A 17273-nucleotide genomic window follows, 5' to 3' on the forward strand; every position below is an offset into this window, starting at 1 on the left:
CTCCATTGATTTGAATACGCTGAACGGCCAAGATCAATTGGAGATATGGGTTTATTAAATGACATATTCTGATTTTGTCTCTAATTTACATGCGATAAGGGCTCGTTCATCATTTTGTTTGCAAAGAGAAACTAGATTAACAATCAAATCCCTTAGATTTTGAGCTTTCCACAACAAATGGCGATTCGATTTAGTAAATTTTTCCATATTCTACACACAATATCTTATCTCGCTTGGCACTATACTGGTTTTGGGATTTGGGGTTCGTTGATTGTTTTTTCCTTTCGATTGTTTTGGGTTCAATTTGTTAATCTTGTTATTCACCAATTCGTCGGCTGTTGTGTTTTACTTTCATCTGGTAAAATTCGTCCAACTTTTCCTGTAAATTGTTCTTTAAATTCTTTTAGTGTTTTAATGACTTTACCTTATAGCGTGCAAATAATTAGTAGTCGTTGATTTGTAAGTGGTGTTTCTTTGAACGGTTTTTTTTCTTAGGTATATGCATATTTAAAGATTTGGTAATATTTAAAGATTTGGTATATTGTTCTTCAGATTGTGTGTATTTTCTTTGTAACAATTGTTAAAAAGTCTATTGTGTTGTTGATGATGAACTATTATCTATTTGTTTATGAACATAACTCCTAGTTTAGTGAACCTGAGTTTCCATGTGTTTATTGGTATGAATTCTTTGCTCTAGGGATATGGGTTTTTAAGATTTCAGTCTACAAGATTTTAATAGTTGAGAAACTTATTGTGTGTGTGTTAGTTGTTATGTTTGATAATGCAACAATATGGTTTATATTGTTTCGTATTGTAATTAATTTAGCTTGTATGATATTAAAAATTAAAAATTTTGGGTTTTATATGAATTTATTTATTTATGAACAGGTGCAAATACGAGGACAGGGTGAGCACGGGGCATTAAGCACATTAGACCAGAACATATGTCTATGACTCTATATTGAATGTTTTATATGTTCATATTGTATTTTACATATTTGGAGTTTGTGGTTGTTTTAGCATTCTACTAATGTTTTTTTATAACATTTAAGGTTGTTCGAGAAGGTGTCCAAGTTCGTAGAAACCATTCAAAGATTCAGATGCTGAAAATCTCAAAATTCCGAACTACCGATCGACATTCAACTGGAAATTTGCACTAGGAAGCCGCTTTCAAAGCAGGAGAAGGAAATTGGCATGTACATTAAAGAATTATATATTGTTAATTGAAATATAGTCTTATGTGCATTAAACAATTGTGTTATTATTTGATGTGAGTTTTTATGACTTGTATTTTTTTTTCTTATGTTTATAAAAAGATACGGAGCTGCGACATGGCTGAGGAACCTGATTGGAGTAGTGGCGGCAAAAGGTTTTCCAGCCGAGCCTTCCGAAAAGGTGTCGAAGCTCGATTATGTTCAGAGAATTGTGGAATTGTCTGTGTATTCTGATTGGATTTTTGATACGAGTTTTTTTTACTCCAGATATTCTAATAAATTGTACTCTCCATTTTTGTTGTTTTTTATAAATGACAACTTGAAAAGTAACAGTATAAATCTCCATTTGGTTATAAGTTCATTAGAAATAACTAATAAGTTCATTCAAATTGTAAAATTCCAATGCACGAAAATGTTATGGAGATTGATAAGTTCAATAAGTTCATTAGAAATAACTAATAAGTTCATTCAAATTGTGAAATTCCAATGCATGAAAATGTTATGGAGATTGTTAAGTTCATTAGAAATAACTAATAAGTTCATTCAAATTGTGAAATTCCAATGCACGAAAGTGTTTTGGAGATTGATAAGTTCAATAAGTTCATTAAAAATATATAATAAGTTCATCCCAAATTGTGAAATTCCAATGCAGGAAAATGTTATGGAGATTGGTAAGTTCCAATAAGTTCAATAGAAATATATAATAAGTTCATTCAAATTGTGAAATTCCAATGCGGAAAAATATGTTATGGAGATTGATAAGTTCCAATAAGTTCATATATATAAACATTAATTTTAGTTATTTTGTTCAAAAGTAATTAAACATTAATTTTGGAGAAGATGTAACTAAAGTTTTAAAAGAATTATATAAACATAAAAAATTGTTTTCTTCTAAAATAGTGTTGAATTGAATATTATATTTAATCGTACAAGAAATAAAACTATTGATAAATCTTGTTTTGAATATGCATAATACTTTATACATGTCTAAATAGGTTAATTAAAGATCCGATGACAACCGTTATTTTCTACCAAATAAATAGAGATTTCGTTGCGCATATTCATAGGCGTTACACGTTATCATATAAAGAGGAATTACCTTTGTATCCTTTTCGGCTAAAACAAAGGAAAAAAATAAAAAAAAGATGGACCGTGAGATCAATGCAAATGAGCGCCTAAGATTTCTTCTCAATTCTCACAATATATAGTCTTCTCAATTGAACTTCTCCCTATATATATATATATATATATATATAGGGTGCAATTATCAACAAACCACCCTTAGCATATATATTAAGAACCTTTAATGACGGTAGATTTGAGTGGATTATACGGCTGTGATTTAATTTAAGATTCATTGTATAATTCTATTGATTATGCCAACTAATTCACACTCAAATGGACGAAGGGGTAAAATCGATATTGACTGTTGACTTTCCATATCACCATCATAACTCTTCCGATTTTGGCGTCTGGATACCTACCAAATTAAAGATTCGATTTTGATTGATTAACCCAACTTTAATGCGTGAATTGTATCTTGATATTTAGAAAAAAATCGATTAAATCTACAATACAGTTGGGAACTGGATAATCATTGCTATTGTTTAAATGCATTCACCTAAATCTTCTTTTATTCCCATATGAACTGATACATATTACTTAAACTTTCAGAGGAAGGAACGTGCATCAGACACTCGAATCCACTGTTTTCGACTAGTTAGGTGTACGAATATATTGTAATTACGCATGAATATTTTGGCTTAGCACATTATACAGATGTGTCATATTGCGAGTATAAGTATGGCGCGAATATTTTAATGCGTACGCATGAATAATCTGCATAACAACGTGAATATTAATACATATTAATTGTAACAACGTGAATATTAATACATATTAATTGTAACAACGTGAATATTCATGCGATGAATTTTTTATCACGGCATGTGTAAGATTTGAAGTTAAACTTTGAGAAGGTGTGTGAATATATTGTAATCGTCTATAACATATTGAGAAGGTGTGTGAATATATTGTAATTACGCATGAATATTTTGGCTTAGCACATTATACAGATGTGTCATATTGCGAGTATAAGTATGGCGCGAATATTTTAATGCGTACGCATGAATAATCTGCATAACAACATGAATATTAATACATATTAATTGTAACAACGTGAATATTCATGCGATGAATTTTTCATCACGGCATGTGTAAGATTTGAAGTTAAACTTTTTATTCATCGTGTACAAGTTCTTGAAATCATTGCTTGTGCAACCAACATCCTCATAGTTACCAACGCCAGCCCAGGCAGCGCCAATCCCATGTTCTGGCATTCCCTCAAGCAAATCCCCAAATCCTTGACGAAGTGATTCACGTAAAATCCTGCCTCCAAATCCCTCTTCAATATTCTGTCGCCGTACAAATCCAGCGATTTCGAGCCGGCCGCGCCGGTCGAAATTGCGCTCAAATAGCTATCTAAATCCAGACCGGCCTTATGCGCGTAGATCAATCCCTCGCACAGTCCCACCATTGTTGAGGCGATGGTCACCTGGTTCGCTAATTTGCAGAATTGCCCCTTCCCCGCGCCGCCCATGTAGTACACTCTGCCCAAGCAATTCAACACAGGGGTTAGGCGGTTTACTAGGGCTTCGTCGCCGCCGGCGAAGATCGAGAGAGCCGCGAGGCGGGCGACGATATAAAGATTATCAAATCTTCAACAGAAAATGAGATACACGATCCCCTTAATTTAGGCCATGATAATTACTTAAAACTTGAAATTACCATAGTATCCTATTAGTGAAAAAATTGGCAGTTATATGAATCAAATGAGTGGAGATCTGGCCGTTGATTTGCAAAGATCCATTGGTTTAGATTGGTTCTTAATTTATATCCTAACTCTAGTTCTTATTTTAGCCTAACCCTATATATATATATATATATAGATTCGTCTCGAACATGCAACGACTTGTTCTATCGTGTCTTGAAAAAATCTATATCTATATATATAAAAAAGAGAAGTAAATGTAAATAAATTCAATTAGGAGGGTGTAATTGAAATTGAAAAAAATAAGCAGTTAAAAAGTAAAAATCAAATTCAATATCTTACTCCACTTAAAAATAAAAACAAGAAAACCGCCGACAATTTAAGGAATTAATACAAACCGCCAAATCATGTTGTGTAATATATTATTTAAAATTTTAATTTCTTTATTTTCTTATTTTATAGATAGAATGCATTTTTCTCATTTTCAAGTATTTGTGTGTTAGATAAAATATATAATATACATATTTAATGAAAGCTCATAAAACGACATTTAAGTTGATGTATAATATGTAAAAAATAACTTTAAAATAAGCAAGTTATGATAATTTAAATTTGTAATACATAAAAATAAGAAACAATGGTGTCAAATGGCCACATTGAACATGCAAACACAATATTTGGCCACTAATTGAAAAAACACAAATTATGGCCATTAATTAGGCAATATGCCTAATATACCCCTAATTGGGCGGACTGGGTAGGGTCAGGAGCGCGGGTCGCGTGCCGGGTAGGATCAGGCACGCGGGTCGGGTTAGGCACTTATGGCACTATTAGTGCCATAAGTGCCAAAGTGCCAATGAATTTTTTTTTTTTACTCCCCCTGCCATGTCTACCCCCCAGACCCCGACCCCACCCACCCCAAGCCAAAAGGAACTTTTTAAACACTTCCCCTAGGGTTTAGATATTCCATTTAGGGTTTAGATATTCCATTTAGGGTTTAGATGATGTTGTTGTTTCAATATTTGTTCTGCATGTTTGGCACTTATGGCACTAATAGTGCCATAAGTGCTAAAAAGACCATTTTACTTTATTTTATTTTGAATTTTCGTTGGCACTTATGGCACTATTAGTGTCATAAAATAAAATAACAAAAGTAAAATTTGATTTATTTTTATCTAGGGGGAGTAATTTTTTTTTTGTTTTTGGCTTGGGGGTGGGTGGGGTCGGGGGTCTGGGGCGGTAGACAGGGCAAGGGGAGTAAAAAAAAAATTCGTTGGCACTTATGGCACTAATAGTGCCATAAGTGCCTAACCCGACCCGCGTGCCTGATCCTACTCAGCACGCGATCCGCGCTCCTGACCCTACCCAGTCCGCCCAATTAAGGGCAAAAACGTCCCAAAGCTATAAAAATGGCCAAAATTTATGTTTTTTCAATGAGTGGCCATAATTTGTGTTTTATGATCCATTTTGGCTATTCCAAAATTTTACTCTAAAAATAATTTATGTTTATAAACAATAATATTTTCCTTCAAGATGTAAAGCTATTTTACTTAAAATTAGAACCGACATTTCAGTTTTTTAATATGATCAAACTATGTTTTATTTTTTATCTTATACCTAAATATTATTAATAGCATATTATGCAATTATCATAAAATGATTATATATTAGTATATATTATAATTTATTTTAAGGAACACTGATTTAATAATCTCATTTAACTAACAAAAAAAATTAAATTATTTTTAAATTATAAATTATAATTATTTTGCTTATTTTTTCACGGGTGTGCACAGTTGAGTTGGACCACTGAATTTCCAGCGTGGCATAATCATCTACGAACTAAAACGGCGTCATTCTCAATTGTATGAAATGACATTGTTTTATGACAAAATAACATATGAGCATCTTCAAATACGAAATTACGGCTCTCAAAATCCAACAACGAATTTGTTCATCCTCAAAACATCTTAGCATCTTCAGCAATTTAGGGCTCCCAATTGAGATAATCATGTCCATGGGCAACAACTCACGCTCATTCTCAAATTCCCTAAGCGTGAGAGATGTGAAGATTTAGGACTTTTTAACTTAGATCTTTTGACATCTAAGCGGTAAGGATTTTGAATTCATAGATACATCAGATTTATTGTGCCACCTCAATTTGATAAATCAAGAATCAACACATCAAAGTAATAAGTAAGAATAAAAGAGAAAATGGAATTAAAACCCCAGTATTAAACACAAGTAGGAAAAATGAGAGAACTCAGTTTGTATTAATTTTCATCTTGAAGATAGAATGAATGTAAAGTGACGATGATTCCTCTATTTATATGAACAAATCACACAGAGGGGTATAACTGTAAAATCTGCTCCTCACGTACTCCGCGTGTAAGCTGACTTCCCCGTTGTAATCAGCTCCCTTCATTCATGTTGTAACTGTTTTTGCAGCTTTTGTGAGGGTGGGAAGGTAATTCCGGCTCTGGACTTTAGAAGGTAAGGTATTTGGCAAGCTCGTCTCTAATTTCAGTCTTGGCGAATTCGATCTTGGGTTCAACATTTGATAACCTCCACTATGATATAGACTCGCAGGCTCCACCGTGGCATTTAATGGCACCATAACTCGTGTGACTCGTAAGCTCCACCGTGGCTTCTATCCCTTTTCGTAATTTGAGCGCCTTGGGAGTTCTACTATAGTCCCTTGATCAATCTTCAAGACTTGAGCTCTTCGCGGGCTTCACCACGGGCTCCAAGCAATCCTCATGGCTTGAGCATCTTGCGGGTGCTACCGTGGCGCTTGGTCAATCCTCATGACTTGAGCACCTCATGGGTGCCACCATGGCACTTAATTCAATCTTCATGAATTGGGCACCTCATGGGTGCCATCATGACACTTAATTCAATCTTCATGACTTGGACACCGCATGGGTGCACCGTGGCATTTAATTCAATCTTCATGACTTAAGCACCTTGCAAGTGCCACCATGGCGCTTGGTCATTCTTCATGACTTAAGCACCTTGCAAGTTCTACCATTACACTTGATCGGGCTCAAAACTTTGATGTTTGGAGATGCCACCGTGGCACTCTCCATTGTGGCATTTGATATGCTCCATGAATTGGGCACCTCGTGAATGATGCCTTGATATTCTCGACCGAGATCATGACTTGGGTGCCTTCGTGACTTAGGCATCCTATGGTGCCACCGTGGCACTCAATCAATCTTCTTATCCTCGTGATTTTGAGGCGTCTTGTATGGGCCACCATGGCACTCCTAAGCTTTTCACGATTTAGGCATAAGAATGTATTCAAGTGTGAGCAAAAATCCAACTCTACTCTTTATTCCCTAATATTGGAGGATACCGTGAACCCCCTTCTTTAAATTTAGAAGAGGCTTGCTCAACTCCTTATTTTTAGTATGAGCTATTTTACCCTTGGCTCATGGGCTTATCCTCAATCGTGGGCTTAATAAATATTTAGGTGAAAAATCGACATTTATTATTTGATGTGGAATTTACTCCTAATCACTTTCCTTAAAACAAATTATAATAAATAATATGTTATCATTTTATGATAATTACATAATATGCTATGAATAAATTTTTAATATAAAATAAATAAAAATACATAATTTGATAATATTAAAAAGCTATACGATTATAAGTTCAAGTAAAATATCATTAATTTTTTAAGGAAAATATATCATTTATAAATATAAATTTTATTGTGTATTATAACTTTAAATTATCATAACATTCTTATTTTAAATCTAATTTTTACATATTATACATCAAATTAAATGTTATTTAATGAGCTTTCATTGAAGATATAGATTGCATATTTTATTTAACACATAATGACTTGAAAATGAAAAAAAAATGCATTATATCTATAAACTAAAAAAATAAAGAAGTAAAAGATAAAAATAAGAGTAAATATATAAAACTGTCCACTTTCATATTGTAAAGATAAAAAATGTCCACTAAAATAAAAATAATAAAAACTGTCCACTTTGTGGTTGAAAGGACAGAAATGCCCCTCAGCCTAAAATAGCCCATTTCATCTCCTCTCCCTCTTTCACGGTTTCACTCTCCATCCCCCCTCATCTCTCTCTCTTCCTTCGAGCTCAGATCGTCGGCGAAGCGCCGCTGCCCCGGCCTCGTCGCCTCCGCCATCTCCTGCTTCACCCCCCGCCGCTTCGAGCTCCGCGAGGTTTTCCCCCTTCGCCGCCAGCGATTCGGCGTTCTTGTTGCCGATTTTCAATTTTTCGGTCATCTTCTACGCAGATCTAGGGTTGAGCTTGAAGTGGAGGCACGATGGTGGCACAATTCAGAGGTGAGGAATTGCTGGCGAAGCCTTTCTCTCTCTGAAATCAAATTCAAATAGGGGGAATTGCTGCTAACCTTTCTCTCTCTACTTTATTAAATAGAGCTTATATTAAAAGAGAAAAGGAACAAAAACCCGTGAGAGCACAAGAGAGAGCAAACTACGGGCGAGCCTCATTAAAACCTTTTAAGTAAACCCGCGTGGGAAAAACCTTAAAAGGAAAAAGAGTACTCGTAGGAAAAGAAACCAACCCTAGCATCGAAGCGGAATGAGACAACTTCAAAGGTTCTGGCCAAACCATCACCTCTAAGTAGCTCGGCTTCAACCTACTAGGAAAAACAAACGACACATCAAAAATTAGCAAAACATAAGAAGAACTCGGCTGGGAAAGCACCATCATCCGCCAAAACTGACGAAGCTCCAGCAGCAGCTCGAGTGGACCCCAACAGCCGGCGAGACGCCGTCGTCGAAGACGTGGAAAGGCCAAAACGCACAGCCCATGCACCAGAAAAAACGACAGCCCATGCACCAGACAAAACGACGCCCAAAACAGAGTCAAACTCGAAGTGTTCGAGTTCACCACCATCCAACAAACGGCTCCCCACCTGCTCGAACAAATGCCACACCCAGAAGCCACATTTAAAACACGTCCGCAAGGTGTATGACAAAAGACCGCATATAAACCCAGCATCCACCAACAGCCCAACTGGCTCAAGACACCAGCACCTCCCACAAACCTCCATGCAGCACCAGACCCCAAAAACTCCTCGCTGAAATCCAACTTCCATGCACCGGAACCAACCTCCCATCTGTCCAACCTCCGATCCTCCAAGATCGAGATCACCCGCCAGGCATGCTCAGACCACGCGAACATGGTTGTGCGTAGACATGTCAGCAGCCACAGCTTGCTTGATCTCAGGAATCGCCAAGGGCCACCATCCCTCTTGCCTTTCACCATTGGCCATAATATCCGCGGGCTTGTTACCCTTTCTATAAATATGACTCACCATTAAATTGAAGTTCTGGAGACGACTAATGACACCCTTCCATGACGCTATAAAATGCCACGGAACGTTCAACGACTTCTACTGTAAAAGATGTACCACATACATCGAGTCTGACTCTACCCACAAGTGTAACCAGTTTCGATCATGAGCAATGTTGATAGCCGTAATAACTGCCAACAACTCGGCTTCGAAGGCGAAGCCCACGCCGCCTTTAATGTGGAAACAACCACGCACCACCGACCATCTATCCCTGAAGACTCCTCCCGCCGCAATAGCGCTCGGAGCACCCAGAGCCGACCCGTCGGTATTAACTTTAATCCATTGATTAACCGGAGGCCACCAGTAAACTTCAATCATACGAGGCGGGGGAGCAGGACGAGTAGCAACACCTAGTTTCCTAGTGATCAAATAATCCGACCATGTATTATTGCTATTGCCAAGAGTTGCAAAACTTCTATCCATCTCTTTAAAGAAAGATTTCACAAAGGCCAGAATCGGATGAGACTCAAAACGAGCATTATCAAACACCACAGAATTCCGACTATCCCAAATTTTCCACATGGTCGTTATAATGCCAGCTTTCCAAAAAGCTTGAATTTACGGGCTGAAAGACGAGTTCCAAGCCTCCACAAGAAAAGAATGAATGTCAAGAGAGCCCAAAATGACATCTTTGTCAAACCAAGAGAGGTACTCTTTCCAGATGAGGCGCACCTTCGCACATTGCCACATAACATGATTAATAGTTTCCTTATCTCTAAAGCATATGGGACACCCATTTGGAGCAATCATACCTTGCCGAATCAAAGCATCCAAAGTAGGGAGGCGCCCATGAATGATTCTCCAGCACAAAATGGATCGTCGAATCGGGATAAACGGCTCCCAAATCCACTTACCCCAAGTCACCTGAGGGAAACGATGGCCTATACTCGAGAAAGCCAGAGCCACCGAGACCTCCCCTTTAACAGAATGTTTCCAGTATCTACGATCAAAATCCCCCGTCATAGGTAGTAAGAGTATATCAGCGACAACCTCCGGGAACCGATTGACAAAAGTAGTAGAGAAATGCCAAACTCCATCATAGAAATAGTCTTGAACCGAAAAATTCAGAAAATCATGCATGTAGTGCGGGATCCGAATTTTATCCACCAATTTATACCTAAGCCAATCATATTTCCAAAAATAGGTGCTATCACCACGCTCAATGCAAGAGTACGTATTATCCACCAGCTGGTCCACTTCCTGCTTTACACCAATCCAGATAGTGGAATTTGCAATCGAGTGTTTAGCATAACCAAATTGGTTAAGATACCTGGACCGAAGAATCTGATGCGCCCATTCCTGACCTTTTATCATTCTCCATGCCAGCTTCATTAAGTACGATTGATTCATCAAAGTGAAGGAACGAACCCCGAGCCCCCTTCCTCTTTAGGCGAGCAAACACGTCCCCAACTGACTGAACAATTAGGCCTCGTATCCGTGCTCCCTGTCCACACGAAGTTTTTGCATTTCCTATCAAGCGTGTGTAGTAGAGCCTTAGGCCACTTGTACACCATCATCGAATGTACGATTGAACTTTGAATAACCGACTGCACAAGACACATTCTTCCCGCCATAGAAAGTTGAATCCCTTTCCATCTAGCAAACTTTTGCACGATCTTATCAAAATCGGCATAAAATAGGAGGCGCGTGGTCGACCAACAAAGATAGGGACCCCCAAATATGTCATTGGTAAAGTACCAATAGAGAAACCCAACGCACGACGAATAGCTCTCCTTCTATCCGTTGGAACACGTCTAGCAAAATAAAGATTTGACTTCTCTTGACTGCATTTCTGACCCGAAATAGAACCATAATAGCTGAGAATCTCCTGAATTTTCTGGCCATTACGAACAGTAGCTTTGCAGAAGATAATGATGTCATCCGCATAGAAAAGATGCATCGGAAAATCTGAAGCACGACTAAACCCCATGGGAACCAAGCGTCTAGATTCCACGCAGCTGCTTAGAATTCGACTTAACACATCTTCAGCGATCCCAAATAAAATAGGAGATAAGGGGTCCCCTTGTCTCACCCCTCGAGAACACGCGAAATAACCGCTGAGCCTGCCATTATAGGAAATAGAGAGCCTCGCTGATTTAAAAATGATCTGTATCCATCGAATAAAACGTTCATCATAACCATTGGCACGAAGCACTTGTATAATGAAACCCTAGCGAATAGTATCGAACGCCTTCCGAATATCAATTTTACAGGCCATATTCATTCCTCGGCCCGTACGCTGCATGCAATTAAAGCCCTCAGAGCTGAGCATAATACAATCATGTATGCTGCGGCCGCTAATAAACCCAAACTGGTTATCAGAAACGTGAGAGGCAGCGACCGCATTGAGTCGGAGCGCCAAAATTTTCGAGATTATCTTGAAGAAAAAATTAGAGAGCACAATAGGCCTAAGATCCGCAACCGTATTCACATTTTCCTTCTTAGGAATAAGAACCATATTGCTAGCATTACATCCAACTGGCAGATAAGAGCGGCGGAAAAACGTCTGAACCCCCATTATCACATCACTCTTGATAACATTCCAACATTTCTGAAAGAACATTCCAGAAAAGCCATCCGGACCCGGAGTGCTATTAGCATCCATACGAAACACCGCGGCCGCGATCTCGCTTTCATCCGATTCTCGAACAAGCATAGTATTTTGAGCTTCAGAAATACTCGAATCAACGTAAGCATCAATCACCAATTGCTCCTCCAGCGGACTCCCATCATCTGTGAATAACGAAGAGAAGTGATTAATAATATGCCTTTCAATCACCCCCGAATCATACACATCAACTCCATCAATGCAAAGTCTGTTAAACGTCGTTTTTCTCTTCTTAAACTTAGCTATTCTGTGAAAGAAAGCAGTGTTTCTATCTCCATCTTTCAGCCAGGACGCTCGACTTTTTTGTTGTAACAAACTATTTTTCCTGGTAAGCGCTATATTAAGCTCAGCTTGGCAGCTAATCTCAGCTTCAAATAAATCATCCGAATAACCTTCTGCCGAAACTCTATTTTGAATTATAGTCAGGTCCCTTTGACCACGAGCAATAGCAGCGTCAACATTCCCAAAAATCTCCTTATTCCACACCCTAATATTAGCTCGCAATCTCTTAAGCTTAACCATAACTCGCAGAATCGGACACAAAGTATCAACAGAAGTAATCCAAGAGGCCGACACCATGTCTATAAAATTAGGATGAAGGGTCCACATATTCAAAAAACAGAACTGCCCACGGCCCATAGGAACGTTACGTCGGCATTGAAGCACCAACGGAGAATGATCCGAAGCAAACTCCTGCGAAAAAAAGACTCTATCAAGGATGGATTCTACATGCCGCGGAAGAAACCTCCTACCAGACCAAGTAAACCTTATACCATCAGTTGGAGACTCGATCATTTGAACATCATTAATAAAATTGCAAAACTCAAGACAGGAACCCCTATGCGGGGAGACCAGACTGAGGCGTTCATGGGCGCCCTTGACGGCATTGAAATCTCCAATAAAAATCGTGCGGCCCGAAGCGAAGCGCGAGAGATCACCCCAAAGAGACCTACGGTCAACATGATTGTTTGCTCCATGCACAACAGCAACGCGAAAACCCCAGCTTTGCCAAACACAGTCAACAATCACAGTTTGGGCAAAAGTAAAAATAACATTAACAACCAAAGAGGGATGGGTCAGCACCCAAATATTTGAACACATAGAACCCCGACTGTTTTGATGTATCGGGGTCAAATTCAAAGAGTGCCAAAAACTTGGACGAACTCTATGAAACGCCGTCTTCGGCTCAATCAAACCCACCAAAATAGGAGAAAAAGAACGACAATGTTCCTTTAACAAGTTTTTGGATTCATCCGTGAAACCCCGGACGTTCCAAACAACAATATTCATAATTAATATTGTGAATTCGCGGAGAATAGTCCGCTTCTTTCCACCTCATCAGCCCAGCTTTCCTTCGCAATGTTATCCATAGCTTTAATACTCTCTCTATTGCTGTTGTCAATAATAAATTCCCGGGGTTTGACCCCCGTTTCACCCGAATTCCTTAACCTCGTCTTAATACAATCCTCCGCCTGCTTAGATATTTTCCCTGCCGCTCGGACTGCCTGTTCTTGTTTGGTTGGACGCCCCCGACGCTTACTAGTATTAACTTGCATCGGGGCTTTAGCAATAGCCAAGATTTGCTCAAGTCTTTGGGCTTTCATCGCATTTTCCAACGCAATATCATCACTATCCACCCTCTGTGATATGTTATTCTGGACTACCTCATCAGAATTCCCTCGCGTCTCCAACTGATCCTGATCCTCCCCAACATCTTCGACCAGCTGATCCCCCACATCACCCTGATTCTCACACTGATCAGAGCCATCCTCAATTGTTGGCTCGTCAAAAACTGAATGTGGCACCGACTGAAGAATAGAATGCAGCAAATCCGGACCCCGCACCTCTTGGTCCTCACTCATCTGTTGTAGCGCAGCAAATCGACTCCCAGAGGCATCTCGCGCCTTATCTTGTAGAGCTACCTCATTATTATGCCGATCAGTCGATCCCGGAGTGGAATGTTGCGCCTTTCCACCCCTAGAAACCATCGTAAAACCCGCAGTGTCAACTCCAGTCGAGGCATCTCCCTCGTCCGCTGTAGTCTGCACAGGATGCCATTACTTAGACATGACCTGCGGCTGCTTCTGCTGTTCACCATTTTGCATATCAGCCTTGTTGGCACCTCCTCCATTATCCTTGCTCTTGCGACATTTATCCAAAGAATGGCCAGTGACTTTGCACTTAGAACAATAAAACGACAAGTATTCATACGTGAATTCAACATGAAAAGAATTGTCTTCTCCATCAATAAGGAGAGTGTGCGATAGAGGCTTTGCCATATCAAGCTCTATCAACAGCCTAGCATATTGCCCGAAATCACGTGTAACCGAAGCCCCATCAATCTTTAGAGGATGTCCAACAAACCTCCCTATTCCAGTTAGAAGCTCCGGCCTCCAGTATTCTATAGGGAGATAATGAATTCTCACCCAAACATTAGCCAAGGAAGAATGTTCCTTGAAATGATCAAAGTTCCTCACCCAGTCTCTGAGTCGAATGTGACCACCAAAGATTTCCCACAACACCTTTTCTTTGACATGAGACTTGTCCTCGGCATTCTTAAAAACCATAGTATAGTATCCCTTACCCAAGGGAATAAGCTGCCAGTCCTCGCGCAATTTCCATATCTTCTGAAGTTCCTATTTCACTACCAACGCAGGTTTCGGTTTATCTCCTTTCCGAAGAAGAAGTCTACCAATCACGGCATGAGAGAATTCCTGAATAGCTTTAGCATATTCCTCTTTAGGAATCTTAAAGGAGAATTGATCTCCTTCTTTAGTTGGCCGAAAAGCATGAAAAGGATGAGCCGGCAGATCGGGACGACGGGGAGCCCGATTTACCGTTATGTCCGCATAAGAAGAAAAACCCTTACCATTATCGACGCCTTTGCCATGCAACGAGTTTCTATTGTTCAACGAATCCTCTTTATCCACCGCCAAACCCTCTTTATTCGAACTGTCCATTCTGGTATTATCAACACGCCTTTGCTGGCGAGAGTCCTCAACCATAGTCTGGGCCGCCACAGGGAGGGTAGAACCGGAAGCATCCATCTGAGCCTTAGAGTGCTGCTCAAAATTAGCAGAGACCGAAAGAAGGTTGAGACTGTCTCTAGTTTGATACTGGACGAAATCACGCCGGCCGGTGTCCATCGTCAGTCGCCGTAGAACGAACGGCAGCCTAGGGAAAAACTAGGGTTAGGGCAAAACTCTCTCCATTCAAATTCACAAGTCAACCTTTCTCTCTCTACAATTCACTGCACAATTCATTTTTCTTCTTTGGAATTATCTTCTGAAAGACAATTTTTTGTGTGGTGATTGTTATAACGTGCTAGGGCTTAGTTGCCAATTTTTTCTTTATGGTTGAATGATACTTTGTCTCGTTTTATGAATTTGATTGATTGTGAATTGTTACTCCGATCCTTTGTTTCATCATTGCTAGCTTTCACAAATATAATCTTTTAAGCTGTTCAATTTTGTTATTTCTGGCTCTGTGTAAAAGGAATTTGATTACCATTATGATATTGAAATGTTCTCAGTTTCCTAATCAAGACGCGGAGCTCGCAACTCTCGAGTCCACTCGACGGCGACGAGGAAAATCGCCTTCACGACGGAGGTTAATCGTGTGAATTGGATCGCTCTGTCGATGATCGTGGTGACGGTGTCGTAGTTTCTACTGCAGGTTTCGCCCATGTTCATGCTCGGCCACGTTGACCAACTCTCCATTTCCAGTGCCTCCATCGCGACCTCTCTTTGCAACGTCACCAGATTCAGTGTCGTTGTAAGTTGTCATCTATTCATTTCCAAATTTCATTATCAATTTTTTGTGCTTTCTAGGAATTGCCACCGAATTCACCTCCCAAAATGAAAGATTATAAATAACTCTACACTCAAAACCAACATTGACAAGGCATTGCCTCATCATCCAAGTATATTGAGCGTTTACTATGTGTGGTAGGATGCTTAGATAGATACAAAATACTGTATCATTTACTTTGAACCTATAGTTGATCACATAATCTTTTAAATACTTAATCATATGTTCTATCCATTGATCTGGTCACACTAACCTAAATCTCTAGCTATACGTAACATAGTTCCAATTGCTACAACTTGGTTGCTTTGCTTCATGTAGAATAGAATGACATGTTAGATGTTGGTTAATTAAGTGAATGATACTGTGCAGATTAGGATGTCTAGTGCTCTGGAAACTCTATGCGGCCAGGCATACAGTGCTAAGCAATACAAAACAGTGGGAACTCTTACTTATGGTGCAATCATATGTCTGTTTTTTTTTATGTAGTTCTATCTCTTTTCTTCATCATGACGGAGAGAGTGCTGCTTGTGACGGGCCAAGATCCTTCAATTTCTGCTGCAGCAGGGAAGTTCGCCAACGCTGTTCCCCAACGTATTTCTTCAGTGCATTGTTCGTTACCTGCAGAGCCAGAGCATTATTTTCCCTATGGTTTGGAGCTCATTAGCATCTCTGTGCTTCCAGCTACCTCTCTGCTGGGCTTTCATATTCAGATTCTATCTCGGAAATTCTGGAGCTGCTATCTCCATAGCCATATCCTCTTGGTTTAATGTTGTTCTGCTTGTGCTTTATGTTATGTATTCGCCTGCCTGCCGAGAAACACGAGCTCCCTTGTCATGGGATGTGCTTGTCACCATGAGGGAATTCTTTCAGCTTGCTATACCATCTGCTGCCATGGTATGGTGAGTTTGAGTTTGCTTTCATTTTTGTTTTTATCTTTTCAAATTTGGATTGGTCTTAAATTCATATGGTATTTTTACAGCTTGGAATGGTGGTCTTTTGAGATAATATTGTTGCTGTCAGGAGTGTTGCCAAATCCACAATTTGGTGCGGCAGCCGTCGCTCAAAGAGGCCAATTTTGGACGTCCACCGCTTGGCCGATGCAGATTTCTTCAACTCCTTCCAGGACGATTTCAACGATGTCTGGCCTTTTTTGAGTTGGAGTGTGATGCCTAACTATTTTGTGTTGTTTGTCCAGGATCAAAGTTTAATCCATAATTAGTTGGAAATTTAATTTAAATATGTGGATTTACATATTGAACGGCCGACTCTTACTTAGAAGAGTTAGTGTTTTTTTTTTTTGTTTTTTTTTTCTGTGTTCTAAAAAAATGATGAGTAGAATTGATGTGTGATGGTGAATTCCACCCAAGCTAATTAATATTTCTCTTATTTCGCCATGTTCTTCTTATTTCTCCATTTTAATTTGATTTTACGATCCAATCAATGAATTCACAACTTAATATTCTTGAATTCACAATCAGATCTATGAATTCACAACTTTATGTTT

The 17273-nt window shown here is 39.2% G+C and overlaps 1 protein-coding gene and 1 pseudogene across 1 annotated transcript; one reads left to right on the forward strand and one right to left on the reverse strand.

Moving 5' to 3' along the window:
- Positions 1–9909: 9909 nt before the first annotated feature.
- LOC131009600 (uncharacterized) lies at positions 9910–13947 on the reverse strand. The gene is made up of 5 exons (XM_057937015.1): positions 13409–13947; positions 11658–12962; positions 11050–11414; positions 10622–10821; positions 9910–10551 (listed from the first exon to the last, which is right to left on the reverse strand). Exons 1-5 carry the CDS (start codon positions 13945–13947, stop codon positions 9910–9912), a joined length of 3051 nt encoding a protein of 1016 aa, XP_057792998.1.
- Positions 13948–15339: 1392 nt separating this feature from the next.
- LOC131009601 (protein DETOXIFICATION 12-like) lies at positions 15340–17071 on the forward strand (annotated as a pseudogene).
- The last annotated feature ends 202 nt before the right edge of the window (positions 17072–17273 follow it).

The sequence above is a fragment of the Salvia miltiorrhiza genome, chromosome 2 (genome assembly GCF_028751815.1).
Source record: "Salvia miltiorrhiza cultivar Shanhuang (shh) chromosome 2, IMPLAD_Smil_shh, whole genome shotgun sequence".
NCBI classification, from domain to species: Eukaryota; Viridiplantae; Streptophyta; class Magnoliopsida; order Lamiales; family Lamiaceae; genus Salvia; species Salvia miltiorrhiza.

Bases quoted from the DNA above. Each gene is read 5' to 3' on its own strand.
- LOC131009600 (XM_057937015.1), bottom strand. From the start codon at position 13,947: ATGGTTTCTAGGGGTGGAAAGGCGCAACATTCCACTCCGGGATCGACT. The intron at 11,415-11,657 runs GTTTATTAGCGG...CTATAATGGCAG, and splicing joins GTTTCTGATAACCAGTTTGG to GCTCAGCGGTTATTTCGCGT. The intron at 10,822-11,049 runs GTACTTTACCAA...CACGCTTGATAG, and splicing joins TGCGTTGGGTTTCTCTATTG to GAAATGCAAAAACTTCGTGT.